Source organism: Erithacus rubecula (assembly GCF_903797595.1).
Source record: "Erithacus rubecula genome assembly, chromosome: 19".
NCBI classification, from domain to species: domain Eukaryota; kingdom Metazoa; phylum Chordata; class Aves; order Passeriformes; family Muscicapidae; genus Erithacus; species Erithacus rubecula.
Window position 1 is genome coordinate 10321637 of NC_136671.1, and position 17821 is coordinate 10339457.

At 42.7% G+C, this 17821-nt stretch overlaps 3 protein-coding genes across 7 annotated transcripts in view; 1 reads left to right on the top strand and 2 right to left on the bottom strand.

The window, feature by feature from the left end:
- Nucleotides 1-15: 15 nt before the first annotated feature.
- Nucleotides 16-6769, bottom strand: RAD9B (RAD9 checkpoint clamp component B). Of its 3 annotated transcripts, XM_079322719.1 has the most exons (11): nt 6684-6768; nt 5974-6044; nt 4969-5118; nt 4626-4740; nt 4018-4117; nt 3810-3916; nt 2220-2326; nt 1734-1798; nt 1139-1261; nt 618-870; nt 16-347 (listed from the first exon to the last, which is right to left on the bottom strand). In XM_079322719.1, exons 1-11 carry the CDS (start codon nt 6715-6717, stop codon nt 216-218), a joined length of 1257 nt encoding a protein of 418 aa, XP_079178845.1. In that variant the 5' UTR covers nt 6718-6768; the 3' UTR covers nt 16-215. The 3 variants fall into 3 exon arrangements, with proteins under 3 accessions (XP_079178845.1, XP_079178846.1, XP_079178847.1); XM_079322720.1 differs by lacking the exon at nt 4969-5118 and having other exon boundaries at nt 6684-6769; XM_079322721.1 differs by lacking the exons at nt 5974-6044; nt 6684-6768 and having other exon boundaries at nt 5090-5958.
- A 735-nt stretch (nt 6770-7504) lies between these two features.
- VPS29 (VPS29 retromer complex component) lies at nt 7505-11187 on the top strand. The gene is made up of 4 exons (XM_079322959.1): nt 7505-7563; nt 9638-9829; nt 9998-10233; nt 10531-11187. The coding sequence occupies exons 1-4, from the start codon at nt 7561-7563 to the stop codon at nt 10646-10648; spliced, it is 549 nt and encodes a 182-aa protein (XP_079179085.1). The 5' UTR covers nt 7505-7560; the 3' UTR covers nt 10649-11187.
- Nucleotides 11188-11643: 456 nt separating this feature from the next.
- The window catches only part of KNTC1 (kinetochore associated 1), a 30242-nt gene continuing 24064 nt past the window's right edge, over nt 11644-17821 (bottom strand). For all 3 annotated transcript variants that reach the window (XM_079322956.1, XM_079322957.1, XM_079322958.1), the window contains exons 54-64: nt 17504-17622; nt 17239-17374; nt 16869-16964; nt 16170-16226; nt 15784-15838; nt 15637-15700; nt 14979-15108; nt 14024-14113; nt 13363-13508; nt 12535-12625; nt 11644-12294 (exon numbers count right to left, since the gene is read on the bottom strand). In XM_079322956.1, coding sequence (XP_079179082.1) covers nt 12247-12294; nt 12535-12625; nt 13363-13508; nt 14024-14113; nt 14979-15108; nt 15637-15700; nt 15784-15838; nt 16170-16226; nt 16869-16964; nt 17239-17374; nt 17504-17622 — 1032 coding nt within the window. In that variant the 3' untranslated portion in view covers nt 11644-12246. The remainder of the gene's footprint in view (nt 12295-12534; nt 12626-13362; nt 13509-14023; nt 14114-14978; nt 15109-15636; nt 15701-15783; nt 15839-16169; nt 16227-16868; nt 16965-17238; nt 17375-17503; nt 17623-17821) is intronic.

Sequence of the window (17821 nt, forward strand, 5' to 3'; positions counted from 1 at the left end):
ACTGAGCCCCTGAGAGCAGAACCCCCAGCAGCTCCTGCAGAACACACAAACCTCAACAGAGTCAGTCGTGACCTAAATTTGTGCATTACGAGAGCACTGACAGTTCCAGAATGTTCTGTGCTGCTGGGCCACAGCACCAGTGACAGAGGTTGGGCCTGCACTGCCCTTCCCTCCTGGGCACTCCCCACTGGCTGTTCTTGCACTCTGACCCTCCACTACAGAACCTGGGAGCTCTGCAAGGCACCAAACTCCTCCTCAGTGTCACTGGCTGTCACCAAACTCTGGAAGTTGTCACCAATGGTCTCCTTCTCCTTGTAAGAGACGGCTCCAAAGAATAAGGAGTGGAACTGGAAAATGCAATATTTGTACAGGTAAGAATTCCCTGATACAGAATTTGGGCATTAGTTATTTGTGAAGCTTTTGCCACTTTAAGATTCTTTCTCAGCCAGCAGCATTTCCCAGTCAATCCCACCTGCCCCTCCAGGAGTGTTCCCAGCAGTGTTGGGGTTTTTCAGCTGTGCTGCTGTGACAGCTGATCCCACTAAAATTCCCCAGTGCATGTGGGGGTGCTCACAGCTGTGGATTTCCACTGCTGGCACTGTGGGGAGTTCCCTCACCTTTTCATAAGGAGCCTCTGTGGCCTTTCCTCCTGCTGCCTTGGCCATGGCTGCTCCTGCTCTGCCTGGCACATCCCTCTCTGAGCCTCTGGGGATGTTTTTTACCTCTTGTTTTGCCAAAGCATTTGAGGGTTTTGCAGAGATCATGCTTGGAGTGTTTCCCTTCTGCTGTGGCTTTTTGGAAGTGGCTGTGTCTGCATTCCTGGCTCCATCCATGGAGGGCTGGTCAGATTTATCCATGCCAGTCCTTGAGCTGGATTGGATGGAGTAGGGCAGGTTAGTAACTGGCTTTGTGTCCTTAATTTCTGTTTGTGAAAAGATTACAGTTTAGAGGACATTCTCAGCATCATCCCTCCTGCTGTGCCCAGACCCCATGGAGATGAGAAAGCAGCAGCTTGTACAGAATGTTCTCTCTTGTACCCCCTAATTACTGTTGTGCTGCTGAGATGTTCCTGAACCCCTGTAGCTCAGAGTTTTCCTGTGAAAACCTGAGTTTTTCACCCTCTTTTTTCACCCGTTACCTGTCCCAGGGCCGTGGGCAGCAGGCTGGCTCTGGGGTAGCTGCCTCCTTCTCAGCCTCACACAAGGTAGCCAGGATAAAGCTGGCCTCCAGCAGCAGGTCCTCAATGCTGAAAGCAATGGGTCTAAACACAAGTATTGAGACCAAACAGCACAGGGAATTACTGTGATTCTACCTATGGAATTAGAAAGTGCTTCGCTGAAAATCTGTATTTGCAGCTAAGGAATGAGAGGGGGCTCCTGTTACAGATCTCACTGCTCCAATCAGCAAATGCTGTGCAGTATCAGAGTCAAATGATAGCATTAAATATGTCATTGTTGAAATTATATTTATTCATAAAACTTAATGTTTCTTTAAAGTGCTAAATAAATCATTGCCTGCAGGGGACTGGGAGCCTCAGGTGTCCAGGTAATTTATACACAGTGAGCTCCTCAGTCAGCACAGCTGCCTTGGCAATGCCCACGCTTTATATGGAATTACAAACTCTGGACTGCAGGTTAGAAATGGCTTTGGTTTGAAATGAAATCTGCCCTGATCTGCAGTCAGAGGTCACTGGGTGACTGCAGGAGTCCCACCAGGGCAGCTCCCACACTCACCTCCCACATCTGTCAAAGTGGATGGACACAGGAACGCTCGCGGCCTCGGAAAACACCAGCAGCCCCTGCAAGAAGGGTGGGGGTGAAGTGTTTGTTAAACCCAGACAAGAATATTGGAATGTGAGTTTATCCCAGCTGCTGTTTACTGGCAAAAGGAGGAGAGAAGTCTGCTGCTTCTAAGAATAATTTGTCTTTCCCTGGCAGAGGTTCTGCATGGAGAACTTCCCTGCTCTCGATGGGGCGGCTGTGCTGTGTCTGCCCAGCACAGAAACCACAGCTCTGTGTCAGAAGGGTTTTGTTTGCCTTTGAAAGGCTCTGAGGTGTTTAAAGTTAATCCTCAACCAGTTGGTGAAGCCCTGCTGCTGTCAGGAGGGCTGGTGGGACACAGCCCAGGGCCATTCCACAGGAATCATCCTGTGCTGTCCTGGCACAGTCAGGCAAATTAATGAGAAATGGGTTTTCTTCCCAGACAAATTCTTACTTTACCCTCAATTCTTTAAGGCAAAATGTCACTTCAGAATCTACTCCAACTTGAAAGTAGTCAAATTCCTCTGGACTGAGCTGTATCTCAGTAAGCATTGTCCTTGAAAAGTCTGTTTGAGATAACAACAAAGTCAGGGACTCACAGCAGTGAAGTTTGAACTCAACAAAGCTGGGATTGTAACCCCGAGGTTTTTACATAAGCATTGCTTGAACAAATAATTGCTTTTATACTGGTTAAGAGTAATAAATGTTTAGCTTATATGCATATTAGAATTAAGTAAAATCCTCAGTTTGTTTGCAGTACATTGTGTAGATTTGAATGGATTTTAACAGCACCTATTCCAGGTTCTGCTGTATGGTCTAACCTAACACCTGCTGTTCTTGCAGACCTGCTTGTTCCACAGGCATCCATCACAAATAATATTCCCAGCTATTGTTGCATGGATGGGAAGCCCAAAATGCAGCGTGACTTTAGGAGATTAATCAAAATTGCTGACAATCACCAGAGCACAATGGAGGTGGACTGAGGCTCTTTGTTTTAAATTACAATCGTTTCCTGAGAGGAAATTGACTGTTGAGTCTCAGGTATTCAGTTATCAGGAGATCACTCGTGGCTGTCACTGGGTGTGTGAAGAGAAAGTGAGAGGGCGTTTTCCCAGTGTGTGACAGTCCCCGAGAGCTCAGAGAAATTCCAGGGCAGCTTCAGCTGCTCCCGGGCAAGGCCAGGCTGCCAAGGAACTGTCCCAGGCTACTGCCACTGTCCCCTGTCCCTGCTCAGGAGCTTTGTATCATTTTTTCACTCTCTTTCTTACAATAGTCCTGGTAAGTGAATTTTTCTAAAGTCGCCAAATGTGTCATTCAAAAAGTAATCTCTTTATTTTTGGTAATTTCTGCAATGTTTCACTCCAGCCACTTTCTACCACTTGATCCTTCCCAGCCTTTTCCCAGCCCTGTGCTCCAGGCTCTTCCCAGGTCCTTCTCCCCAGCTTTGGCCATAACAAGTATGAAAAGAATCTCCTTATTATATGATACACAAGAACCTCTACTCCAAAACCACAATTACAGCTTCAAAATTAGTTTGAGTCACACCCCAAGAATCTCCAGCTTGTTCTCCAGCTCCTGGAGATGTGACCATGGCAGTAACAGTGCAGTGCTTGCTGACACTCTGTGCTGTCCTCAGACTAAAATATACTCTCTAATGATATCAATTCTGTAATTGAGGTATTCAGATTTAAATAGTTCTTTTTAAAACATAAAATTATCCCTTTTTTCCTGGCAGTTGCCAGGCTGCTGCTCTTGCAGCACAGTAATTACCTCTTTCAAGCCTACAGCAAGTGGCATAATTTATTTCAATTGGCTGCTCAGTCTGAGATCTGCCACTGACACCAGGAAGAGTTTTAATTTATTTAAATTCATTTAATTTATTAAAACCAGAGGGTGGCAGCATGACTTAAAAATCTCTCTATATAATATTCTGTTAAAAATGTTGTTCATCCCACATTTATATCGTGACAGCTATTATTCCTGGAGTTCACAAAAAAAAAAAAAAAAGTTAAAAGCCCAAGTATTGGTACACATTTTGAATTTCCTTACCAGTGTCTTCCTCAGTGTAACTCTTGAAACAAACTTTCATTGGAGTTACTGACAAGGTTATTTCTTCCTGACTGGTTGGGAAGTGAATCATCACATCAGCCAGCAGCCTATAAAATATCATTCAACACTCAAATAATTCTATCTATGACTATTTAGCATTTGTTACACTAGAAAGTAAAACTCAAAAAAATATTTCTGTGTTTGTTACCTGGAGTGGACTTTAAGAATGTTTGGACACATGTGCCTTGCAAAAACAGCCTGCAAGGGATCACAGTCTTGAAATGTCAGGTTATAGGTTTTTACAACACCTGAGTATAAAGGAAATGAACAAAAATCAGTGCTTGGCTGGAATTTTAAGTTTGGGGGTTTTTAAAGTATTAACTGTTCAATAGAAGAAGTAACCAAGTAGTTTAGTCCAGCTCTATGGAAATAATTCACCACAACCAGGAAATGAACCCACCTGCCATCTTAGACTCCATCCTATCAGCTGGGCCTGGACAGCATTTTTTCAAGAAAGAAATGAACAGCAACAAGTGCAGGGTGGGAAAATGTAATCTTAATCAGTAATTAACTGTCAAAATAATATAAATGGGAGTGGAATGCAGAACACAAACCCTGCAGTTCTGGGTAAGGATGTGCTAAGGGAGCTCAGCTGTCTGCAGAGATAATTCAATGTATTGTCCTAAAATCAGTAACCCCAGTTGGATTATTGAGAATATAAACCACTGCCCCAGCACAGCACAGCTCTGTGGGGGGAAGATGATGTTTATTTAGGAATTTTGCAGACTGAAGCTTTAAACTGCTCTGTGACCTTACCATGCCTGCAGAGGAGCTGGAAGGTGATGTGGTGATCACTGGGGTTGGTGGAGATGCTGCATCTCTCTACATTCCTTTCCAGCACATTCACACATCTAAACACAGGGAGAACTGACTGAAAAAACAAAAAAAAAAAAATCAGTGCAGAGGTTACTCCCTGAGCAGCTTTGCAATAAATATAATTTCCCTGGGTTTGTAGCCTGGTTTATCTCAGGCTGCTGCTCTTAAGGCTTCCCCAAACTGTGAGGACACTGGGAGAGCCCAGGCTGATCCTCACCCACTACAATTTCAGCTGGAAATTTGGTTAATTTGCTGCTGTGTGTAACAACTCACTAAAATGTACCTTAATTATCAATTTACAGGGGAGGGATAACTCCTTCTCCTTCTGACAGGGCTGGGACATGGCTGTGCAGCAGTAATGTTGGAAAAACATGGATGAGAAGAACACACATGCATATGCTGACCTCGAGGAATTCACTGATCTCAAGGCAAGCTGGAAATGGAATCACAGAGTCATTAGGGTTGGAAAAGACCTCCAACATCACTGAATCCAACCAGTGAGAGAATAGAAGTAAAATAATCAATTAACTCAAAATTTGAACATTTAAAAAATAAGCCTCCTCTGGGCTTCAGTGTCACCAGCAAACCTGGACGTTTACATCTCAAAATGATTTTTTAAAAAATTAAAATATGTATTTTTAATTAATTTTATTTTTTTATATAAATGATTGAGTTACCCAAACATCCAGAGCTCAGCTTGTGGTTGAGGCATTTGAGGAACACAATCTATACAGCTGAGCAAAGCCACCACTCACACCTCAAAAATTCTTCAGGTATGAAACCAAATATCTCCACTTGTGATTTTCCATCCTCCCAGTGAGACAAGGAAAGCTGATCACTTTTAACTAAGAAATCTCTGGAGAAAACACTAATTCTGCTGGAAATGGTGTTTGATTAATCAGAACCATTAATGGATGTGTTCTTCCTGTTGAGTCACAATGGTACAAAACATGTTGTTTTTAGAGGCAGCTCCTGTGTGGTACAAAACTCAAACCTTGTGACCTGTGACAACAGAAATGAACCCTGTGGCATTAATCCGGATGTCCTGGACAACAAAAAAAATCAACAAAAACCCCCAAAAAATCTTAGGGCAGATCCAGAAATCTTCCATGATAGAATCTGCATAATTGCAATCACAGAAAATGTGGCATTTGTCCATATTGGAATAGGAAGGAGCTGAGAATGTGATGGACTGAAAGGTACTAGTAGGAAAAAAACAATATCCAATAGTATAATTATTTGGCTTATAATAAAAATTTTAAAGTTAGAATAAATAAAATTCACTTACACCTTTTTCTATGGGGTCAAACCAAAATTCATCACTAATCCGTGCTATGGCATGTATTGCTCTTCCAAACACTGCCAGGGAAAGAAAACACTGCAATATGCATTCTAAATTAAAATAAAAAGGTGACACTTGCACTTTCTCCAGAATAATTCAAGGGAAAACATTACAAATTTCTTATACATTTTTCTTTGTAATTAAAATTTTAATTATCCAAACCCACAACGTTTTGAAAAGCTGCCTCTGATGAGGCACCTCAAACGTCGCGTGTCCCTTTGCAGCATCTGCTGTTACCACAAATTAAATCAATCGGACAAAACTCCATTACCGGGGTAAGAAATGACATTTAACAGATGGAAAATCTGAGAAGCAACGGGACATCTGGAGAGACTGAATCCTAAAAAACACAGCGGGACCCAGCAGGGGGATTGGGGATTTGCCTGTGGAGCTTTTTGAACATTTTGCTGCACAGGGGGACACACAGCCAGGGGGACACAAAGCCAAGGGGATACTCAGCATCTCTTGGCTGTCCCCAAACCCTGCACATCCAAACGCGGCCCCACGAGCACACCCTGCGGTGAGGGAGCGGCGGATCCCCCGCTCCGCTGCCGGGCTCGCGTTCCGCTCAGGCCGCCCCGGAGATGCCGGGGGTGCTTCGATCCCGGTGTCCCGCACCGATCCCCGCGAGTGCCGGGCTCCCGGGGCCCCGCTACCTCGGAGCTGCGCGCCCCCGATCACGCACTTCATGGCGGCTTCCAGCTCCCCTCACGGCCGCTCCCCGTTCCCCTCACGGCAGCTCCTCGTTCCCCTCACAGCCGCTCCCCTCACGGCCGCTCCCCGTTCCCCTCACGGCCGCTCCCCTCACGGCAACTCCCCTCACGGCAACTCCCCCGTTCCCCTCACGGCCGCTCCCCTCACGGCCGCTCCCCTCACGGCCGCTCCCCTCACGGCCGCTCCCCGTTCCCCTCACGGCCGCTCCCCTCACGGCCGCTCCCCTCACGGCCGCTCCCCTCACGGCCGCGGAGGGCGGGAAACGCCGCGGGGAGCCCTGGATGAGGAACCCTGGAATTGTGGAATTCGGTATTGTCCGCAGTTACGCGCAGTGTTATAAATGAGAAACAAAGTCTCGATATTCAGTAAAATTTAGATTGCTTTGTTTTATATAGACACAGCAACGCAGCGCTGGGGAAAACGTGAGGGGTCACCGCCCACTCCACGCTTTTACCCAACTTGGTTTGCAGCTCCCTTGCTATAGTTTGGGTTTTCCTTGTAATAATCAATAACTATGTAACTTGTAGCCAATCAGCACCAATTCCTTTGTTTCTTAAATGCATAAAGACTAAAAAGAATTGATGGTTGGTGTGCTTGCTTTGTGGGAGACCACGGAGCACCCAGGCTTGCGCAGCTCTGAAATAAATAATCAGTGTTTCTCTCTGATTACCGGTTTATTTCGGGCTCTGATTCCACGTGTGTAAAAGCCCGGCCAGCGGATCGCGGTACGGACGCGCTCGGGGCTCTGCTGTCCCTCCGCGGGCGCCGTAGCGGGGGCGGCGCCGGGCGGTTCCGGGAGGCCGGAGCGGAGCGGGCGCGATGGTGAGAGCGGGGCGAGCCCGGGAGCTGCCCGGGACCCCCCGGGACCCCCCGGGCACACCGGGCACCCCGCAATGGCCACAGAGCCGGGCCCGAGCCGGCCGGGCCGGGGCAGAGCGGGCGGGAGGGCGGTCCCCAGCTGAGGCGAGGCCCGCAGGGGGTGAGGGCCGGGCCGTCACTGCAAGAGCCGCGTTTATAATTTGTATTAATTTTATCGTAATCGCATTAATTTTTTTTTTTTAAAATTATTATTTAACGCTTCTTTCATAACATCGACAATTCATTAATTATTATTTGCCCGTTCATTTGGCTGTGTTTTCTCTTCTGTTGCTTCCTCTCGTTTAACATTGATCATGTTCCGCCCTGTTTCTCATCCCCTGCAATCAACTCCTTCATTCCAATCAGGCTGGGCACAGAGTAAGTCACTCCTCGGCTCTCGCTAACACCCGTGGGAAGGCTCTGATGAATTTAGGGACTCCAGATCCCACCCAAATTCCTGGTAAAATCCAGATATTTTATCACTTTCGCCACTGCTTTAAGCTCTGTGGTGATTGAACACCCTGCAGTGCTGTTCATTCGGTTTGGTCACTGAGGCTTGCCAAGATTTTCTGTAAGGAATGGGAGCTGTAATGTGATTTTTGGGGGAATGTGGGGCTGATGTTTTATCAGCAAGGGGAATGAGCTGAGTGCTCACACTGCTGGCTTGGTGGGATAATTTTATTAAACATCAAATACATAACTTGTACTGCACACTTAAGTCCTTTAGGCAGTAGGAAAACCATCTATCTGCTGCCAGTTATTAATCCAAATCACTGTTACCCACTTTTACTCATCAAAGACCATCAAAAATAACTTATTTTTTTCCCCTCTCTTGGTTTCATTTTAAATTGGTCACTCGTTGATTAAAAAGCTTTTGTATTATTTAACCAGATGGCTTTGATGGTGGCACTGAGATGTTCTTAATCTAAAAAACACCCCAAACCCCTAAACCAATTAAAAATACTCCTCAAGTTCCCTCTGCCTTTTTGAGGACTGCTAGACTGAAGGTAACTGCATGGCCTAAAAATCCATGAGGAAAAAAAAAAAATCTTTAAAACTACAATTTCCTAGCCTAGTTATATTTGTTTATAGAAATAAATCTGGGCTGTGTCCTTTACAAACACATTTGAGGGTGTCATTTTAGGAACTGCCTCACTAACATGAAGTGGAAGATAAAAATCTCTTTATTCTGGAGCCATTCTTTGAGTTCCTAGGGCTGAGTGTCTCCAGATCCAGGGTTTCCCAGAGCAGTGCCATAACATTTCCTGCTTTATAGAGCTTCTCATGCCCTTTTTGCACAATTAATTTGCCCTGTGTTGCTTGCATTATTGCTGTTTTTGCAGATTTAAAGCCTGTGCTGTTAAGCCATGGCCTTGCATCATCTCAGTCCTTAATTTTGAAGCTCTCACTACATTTTTATTCTGAAGCTGCAAATGGATAGAAGTTGTAACAGGAACACTGTGCAGTGACCTGGATTGGCTTCTCTGCAGTGCCCTGTTTGTATTTTGTTGGCTTTTTTTAGCCTTACTCAATTTTTCATTGGTTTCTACAATGAGGACTCTGAACACACTTCCTCTTCTGGTCAGCTATTAACACATTGCAAATTTACTGCTTTTTCATTTTTATTTTTTTTTTCAATAAGGGGAGAGAAATTGAATGAAGAGTTTTTTTAAAGAGAAATGGCTGGAGCTTAGCCAGGTCTGTGCTTGAAACATGTTAGAGAGAAAAAACAGTGGGATAGTTTGTGGCAGTTCCCAAATTTGTGTAAAATTCATCAGGCAATACAGCAACGTTTTATTATTTATATCTATTATTATCTGTTATCACTGTGCTATCTTGCCCTGCTGGCTTTCAGCACAAACCACAAATAATTTGTAGCCCTGTGTTTGTAAAGCCCCTTGAATCCCATCACCATTCCATCCTTACTTCAGCAGCTTTGGGGTGGCAGTGCCAAGCTGTGGCTGTGCAGAGGACACTGCAGTGCTGGCTGTGCCCTAACCTGTGTCTGTCACCCTCTCTGTCCCCTCCTGCCCTGAAGTTGGTGCTGGTGCTGGGAGATCTGCACATCCCCCATCGCTGCAACAGCCTCCCAGCCAAGTTCAAAAAGCTGCTGGTGCCTGGCAAGATCCAACACATCCTGTGCACAGGGAACCTCTGCACCAAGGACACCTATGACTACCTCAAGACCCTGGCTGGGGATGTCCATGTTGTCAGAGGGGACTTTGATGAGGTAGTGTTCATTTTTTTGGGGTATCTTTTATGGTTTTTACATTTGAAGTTCATTTAAGTAAAAGTAGTGAAATGAATTCCTGAGCTCTCCCCTTTTTGGTGTTGGGTTTAAATATAAAACTGTGTAATCTGGCTTTTTTTTTTTTTTTTTTTTTTTTTTTATTTTTAGAACCTGAATTATCCTGAGCAGAAAGTTGTGACTGTTGGGCAGTTCAAAATTGGGCTGATTCATGGCCATCAGGTGATCCCCTGGGGTGACATGGCCAGCCTGGCACTGCTCCAGAGGCAGTTTGATGTGGACATCCTCATTTCAGGACACACACACAAATTTGAGGCATTTGAACATGAAAATAAATTCTATATCAACCCAGGATCAGCTACAGGAGCCTACCATGCCTTAGAGAAGTAAGTGAAATCATGGAGGTATTTTTCTTTTTTGGGGTAACAAAACTGAACTACAAAGTCCTGAGGGTTAATATTTCTGATTTAAATATCAGGGAGAGGAGAGATTGTGCAAACACAGCTGTGTGAATTACACAATCTCCTGGACTGAAATATGAAATATTCACGGCCTCAGATCTCATGTGATGTACTTACAGAATTAATTCCCATTTTTCTTGAAGTGATTTCTGCTAAATAGTGGTAAAACACTAAGGAGGTTATAGACACAGAATCACTATGAATTTTTTCCTTTCTTTCCAGCAACATCATTCCTTCATTTGTGCTGATGGACATCCAGGCTTCTACAGTAGTTACATATGTCTATCAACTAATTGGAGATGATGTGAAGGTAGAAAGAATTGAGTACAAGAAATCCTAAAAAATGTTTTTGCTTGTCTGGTATTTTTACCATCTCCTTCTGAACTTCAAGTTCCAAAACTTGATTGCTCGTTTACAGCCCTGCACTGTCACTAACAGCTAAACAATGTAACTTCTTGTCATGAATTTAAACAACCTTGTGTTTGCTTTTCTCTGTATGAATTGATTTGTAAAATATTCCATTAAGATAACTGTCTAAATACTGTTCCTTAATGTAATAAACTCCACTTCATAGAAAAGCTGGGCTTGGTGAGGTGGTGTTGGGGAGGAATGCAGCAGTTGTGGTGGTTTGGTGTTCACCTAAGAGATGCTTTACAGGCTTAGACAGAGATGGAGTTTCTAATCCAGTTAATATTTATTTTTCTCTATTTAACATCCTCAGTTAAGTTAAAGGAGTAAAATGGTTTGATAGACTCTGAAAGGATTACAGTTACCTCATTGTTTCACTGCAGAAAGTTTGAGTCTCTCTGATCAAAGCAGTTTCACATCTCCCTGTGCTTTCCTGAATGATGATCTCATTAAATCTGTAACCAGTGAGGAGAGGCTTTCCTTTATTTGTGGCTCACATCTGACACTCCATTTTTTGTGCACTTCATGCACAGAGGCTCTCAGTGATGTAATTCCATGTGACTCTTAAAGCTGCTGAAGATAAATATGGGTTGTTCAAGACACAGCACCTTGTGGCTCCTCTGTTCCACTGCAGGGACTTGGATGTATTTAACAGCTCCCCTTTCTCACAGCTGCTGTAACTTTCCAACAAAACAGATTTTTATCTTTTGCCTCCCACAGCAGAATGTTTAGGATGGGGGGTAGTTTCCTTTCCATCAGCTGGAACCCTTATTTCTGTGTCATGAACTGACTAAATAACTCATTCATATTCAAAATAAACCTGCTTTGCCCTGGACAAAAAGACATTTCAGGCTGGTGTCTCAAGAACCTCTGGCTCATTGCACTTCATTAGGTCAGAGCAAAGTCAAAAAGAAAACTTTGGCATGTGATATTGAGGGAATTTATTAACTGGAACATGAATTTATTGACAAACTCATAATTAAGAGGTTTATAGAATACTGTAAGGGGTCAAAATTGATGCATGAGGTTTTTTTAAATTTATATTGTAAGGGCAAAATTGACCTAAAAGTTTATTTATTTTTACTATAAGTTTGTAAAGTTACACTTAGAATTTGTCTACAAAGTATTTTACATGAACCACAGCCCCTGTGCAGTTTTATACAAGTTTATCACAGTGAGGACAAGGTTCTGTTGTTGTGGGTGACATCTGAGTGGTCCTGACAGCAGGCCTGAACATGGGGAAATACAGAAATAAAGGAAATAAACTTTACTCCTTCCCAAAGTTAAAGTGCTGAGTATGAACTGGTGACTACAAACAGGAAATTCTGTGAGTCTGAACTGTTTTTGTGAGGGTGTAGAATGAAGGAGAAGCAGCCTAGAACAGCTGGAAAAATGTGGAGGGGTTGTAGATGCTCTTGGTAAAAGCTTTGGAGTTTGAGGCTGAGTTCTCTTGAGCAGCACAAGAGTTCTGAATGTACAGCCCCACCTCCTGCCAGGAGAATGAGGGAAAGAGGTGAATCTTCACCTAATTTATGGCACTTCCAGGACACAGGACCCCTCTGATCCATTCAGGTACATCTGGAAGGTGAAAGAACATTAACAGGGTTTAGGAAAATGGGATGGGATCCAGAACCAAAGTGATGGCACAGATTTGGTTCAGGTACAATGAATTGTTTGACTTAATGAAGGGATATTTTATTATATACAATGCATGTTACTAAAGTAGATCAGTTAAAAAATATTTTTGCAAGAACTTGGGTGAGTCTTTAGTGAAAAAGGAGAAAATACTGCCTGAGGTGCAGAAATGGTTTGTTTTACCTGCAGGAGATCAGATGCTGAGACATCTGCCAGAGCAGGGTTTCCACATTGCTCTTGATACTCTTTAATCAGGGCTGTTGCATCATCAAGGCTGGAAGAGGCAAAATTGATCAACTTTGTCAAATGAAGCTCTCTAAAAAGCCAAGAGAAGTGAAAAACCAAAGTATGATCCCTTAGCTTTGAAGTCAGATGAGCCCTGTCACTTCCCAGTAGAGAAAACAAATCTAGCTTTTTCTCAGGGCTGTTATAAAATCAATATATTCTAGAATTTAGATGTTTATTGGTTCCTGTCCCAGTTTGTGTGGGTAAGTGGGAACAGGGAGCCCAGTGCTCTGAGTCCTCCACAGGTGAGTGGGGCCCAACCCAGGCCCCTTTGTGATTTAAGTGGAGCACAAAAGGTGCTTTTAATTCTTAAAAACTTCATGGCAAAACCACCAATCCCCAAGTCTTCAATACAGGCAGGGATTTATTTTTTTCTGAGTGTTCTTCTTGCTGAAGCTGTGACTCTGTGATGCTCCTGAGCTGGATTCACCTAAAGGTAAGGTCAAGGTTTTGATTATTTTACTCTGGTTGCTTCTATTTTAACTGCATTTGATGTGCTGCTGGTCCAAATTTAACAGTCTGTTACTTAGTCTTGAATGGCTGTAAAACTCTGTCCTAGTGAGGTGAAATTTATTTCTTTATTAACTCAGCAATACTTTAAAAATCCTTGGAGATTAAGTGTTAGAAAACCTCAGTTACTTCAAACAAAAGAAAATTAAATAAAGGTTAGATTTAATCCTGTAATTGCTACCAGTTACACCTGTTTTTTACCATTTATTAACTTACCAGTTATTTTTGGCAAAATAATCCACCAATTCTTTTATTCTGTGGGTGTTTATCAGGTGTTGCTTTAGCAGTGGATAATATTTGGTTTTCCAGAATTGATCATAGAGCTTCTCCTTGATGATACTGTCCAAAACCAAAGAGCTGATCTGTAGGTTTAAGTTTGAGCAATGAAAAGTGTTAATATTTTAGACAAAAGAGATTTTATTTTTGAATGGAAAGAGCTTATAGTTTTCATATTGGACTCCACAGAGAATAGGGGTTTTTAACTTTTTTTAAGTGAACTGGCAGATTTTAGGAAAACTGATCCCACATTCAGAGAGAGAAGTGATTTAATCTTGCCCATAGGGAAACAGCTCAAGGCAAGGTAAAAGTGCAGTTTCCTAAACCCTTTGGCCTTTTAGTTTCAAGTACTTATTTTAAAAAACAAGGTGGTTCTGCTGCCCTCCAAACAGGGACAGCCCAGAACACAGCACTAAGTACAAGAAGTTTTTCAGTTGCACAACATAAATAAAAATGCATTTCACAACTATTTTACATTTTTTGAACATTTTGTCAAGTAAGGCTGGACAAGATCAGAGGAGAGAGAAAAGCTCCTGTGAACACTTACCTATCATAAAAACTTCCAAGTCAAAGGGAAGTGAAGAAAATTTTACTTATTTACCTGGGGGGCAAATGCTACCAGTTCTCCAGTGTCCATGTGTTCATCCAGTTGTTGCAGCACAGTTTCTTTCTTACAGGTTGATAACAGACCCTTGTGAAAATAAGTTACAAAACATCATTCTGTGATTGATTAAAGCAGGAACTCTTCCCTCAGAACAAATATTTGATTTATTCAGAAATCTTTTGAAATTCTAGGTGCAAATACAGAATTATCAAACCAGGATCTGTGTGATTGGACTGAAAATGTTGCTTTTAACTCTCAAATGGTGTTTTGCTGTGGGTGTTACAGCATTTTTTTGACTCATTGGCAGCAGGCTGAGAGTCTCCCACTTAAGCTGTGATTTGGGGCAACTTTTCTGAGTGGAGTTTTAATGACTGGGAGTCTAAGAATTACAGGTGCATTTACTGGGCCCAGTTTGCTGGTGACAAATATGGGGAAAAGTCTGTAATGCTTCATCTGGGAGAACAATGCAGAGCAGAAATTCATGGAAACAAATGAGAAGAGAAAGGAAAATGTCCAGGTTCGTGGATGGTGAGGATGTGGCTTTGGGGCAGAAGGTTTCTATCAGAACATCTTCCTTGGAAATCAGGAGCTTTCAACTCAACACCCTTCCAAAATAGGATTTAGTACTTTTCTTACAATCTGCTCTGGCTTGGGTTTTACTGTTTGTTTTTTTTCCCATGTGTTTTATGAGTGGGATCCCATAAAACATCCTCAAATTCACTAAAGGCAAAGTCAGATGACAATGCTACTGGGGATGACAACTTCTAAAAGAAAAAGAAGAGGAAGTGTTCACATGATCCCTTTAGAAGCCTTTGGGGGTGGCAAATGTTGAGCATTTATCAGCAGGGATGTGCTGAAGTTAACTGGAATTCACCTTTGACCTGCTCTGGAGAGCAGGACATGCTTAAGGACATTTCCCTTGCAGAGACAAGACACAAAACTTCTGATTTACCTGAATTTGCTGCTCTCTCTTCTCAGAGTGAGGAATGACCAAGAGGCACCCCAGGGCAAAAGCTGGGAGGTCCAGCTGTGTGTACTGTTTAGCAATTCCAACAATATCCAGGTCAGCCAGGACAGGACACCTTCAGGAGATCAGGAGGGAAGTTCCCAGCTGTGTTTTGTTTAACTGGATGGCTCAGTGCTGTCAGCAAAACTGCCCTGACATTTGGAAGTCAGGTAGAGCAACAACCCATTTCTGCCTCACAATAATTTCAGAAATGGCCAAGCAAATTGAAAATTCACTGGATACAAACTCATGAGGATTTTCAGGCCTGAAAAAAACCCCAATCACACTTCCAGTTTCTCTTTCTAAGCAATCTGTTTTGAGGGCAACTGTTGGCCACCTGCCCAGGGCACAGCTTTGGTACAGGTGTGTCTGCACAGTGCAGGATCTCCCTCCAGATAATCTTTAGGGTCCCTCCCACCCCTAATCTATTCTATTTCCAAACTAACTTTAGTTCAAGTCAGGCTCTCTGAGTTCTGGTGGGTCCTTTGTGTAATTGTGATGAATGAAATAATGCAACAATGTGCTTTGTACACTGCAAAGGCCATGCAAGTCTGGTTTGTGCACAGTGTGCAGGAGCAGTGTTAGGTCAGGACTGTGAACTCACCTGAGCAGGATCACAAAGCTCTCCCTGCACTCCTGCAGCTGTCTGGGACTTGGTGGACACGAGGCTGTGAAGGAAAGAAAGAGAACAAGGTGTAGTAAATCTACAACCAAGTTACTCCAGGAGCAGGACAGGGAGGTCCAGCCCTACCTGTGAGGAAGGGGGACAGGACCACGCTGCGCCAGGCTGGGCTGAAACTGGGAATCTGGTGGCAACAAAGAGTTTTTCAAATTAGAATCCAAACCAGGTGTAACCAAGTGTGTTAGAACACGGACATCCCAACCCACTGCACCTGGAAGAAGCCTGTCAATCTTAATTTTTATTTATCCTGGATGAATTCTCCCCTACCATTGCTTTTCTTAGCTCACTCTAAGATTCAGGCATATTCTGACTGATTCTGTCCAATGTTCACTGATATATTGCACTGTGATAGAAATAATAGGAATTGAAAAAGAATATTTTCATGGCTCACACACAAACACTCCAAATTCATGTAAGTGAAGAAGAAGATGAGAAGCCAGACAATATTTGCTTACCTGCCATAGTAAAGGAATCCCAGTAATTTCAACCAAAACTCTTCTTAAATACTGAATCTGGAAAAAAGAAATTCAAGTCCTTTGGTGTTTCTGAAGATTTGGCAATAATCTACAGAACTGCATTTAGCTTGTTTTGTCTGCAGGATGCAAACTTGGAGCTTCCCAAGGTACCTGTGTTCCTTTGACACCTATGGAAATTTTCCTTGTAGTTCAGTAAATTAAATTATCAACCACACTGCCAGGTACATGTGTTACCTCCTTAGGCTGCAGCAACTTGACATAGTAATGTTTGACAGCCACAAGCAATTGGGATTCTGAATGGCAACAATCAGGATTTCTATGATCATAAATACATTTTAGGGGTCATGTGTATATGTACACACATGGAAATACAGGTATGCACAGCTTGTATATATTTGCACACAAGAATGTGCCTATTATGTTGTAAATTGATAATAATATGAAGGAAATTTTAAATTTATTACCAAAGGATTTATTCTGAAAGGCTTTTAAAAATACGATTATAATAATTTAAGATTAAAATTCAAATTCTTCAAATCTTCATCAGTTCAGTATCTCAGAGCTCAAAGTAGCCATGGTTTATATTTTCTGTATCTCTTCTGTTCTTCACAAATTCACTGGACAAACCCAACCTTTCTCTCACCTTGCTGCAGGATTTTATCCTTAAAAATTCCTTACCAAATTGAATCCCAGGAGTTTCTGGAGGAGGCCATTCCAGAGCTGGGGATCATAGACTTTGTATTCTAAGCTCAGCTCTGTCACCAGTCTCACAGCCTGAAGGGGAGCAAGGACATGCTGCATTTTAACAGAAATTCATCATCTTCAAGCCCTTCCAAGCCACTTCCAAAATCATTGTACACGTGGGAGGAGCAAAACCTGAACCATCTAAATGTGGTATTTTATTTTCTAATTTTAGGAATGGTAAAGCTTTTATCTGTCATTTCCAGAGTGCATTGAAGAAAAAGAAGTGCACTGAAGACAGTGGTTTGCAGAGGGGTGTAAATCACTCAGTATGTAACAAAATTTACAAAGGATTTAAAAATCCTACCCTGGGTTCATGACTGTGGTTCTTCCATAGCCCTTTAATCATGCCTTCCTTAGGGCTCTTGTGGAATGATTCATAAGTGTATGGAATATTCAAGATCTCAAGCTCTGCCAGATAAATGCAGCACTTCAGAATATACCTGTGAAAATAAACCCCCACCAAAGCAGGAGTTAGGTGATGTTTATATTTTAATCCACATATCCAAGCTCAGGATAACACTGAAAAGTGTTCTTCTGTTGTTTTAATATGTAAAAAAATTTCCTCTTACTTGACTTTCTCAATGGGTTTCTTGAAGAGTGATTCCACAGTGTTGGTATCTGCCAGGTAGAGCAAACACCTGAATGCTCTGGTCCTGTGAGCAAAGGTCAGCTGAGTGTCACCAAAGGGCTGAGGGGAAAACAGTCCCAAAGTCACAACAGTTGGCTGAATAACTAGAAAGGATCATGTAGGTGTATATAACCCTCTAATTTTCTACATTTCAGACTATTAATACAGGCAAGTAAAATATTTGTGATATATAGTATCATATTTGTAATTAAGTGCAGAAAAACTGGAGGTTAAGGTTCTGCTGAAACAGTTTTACCAC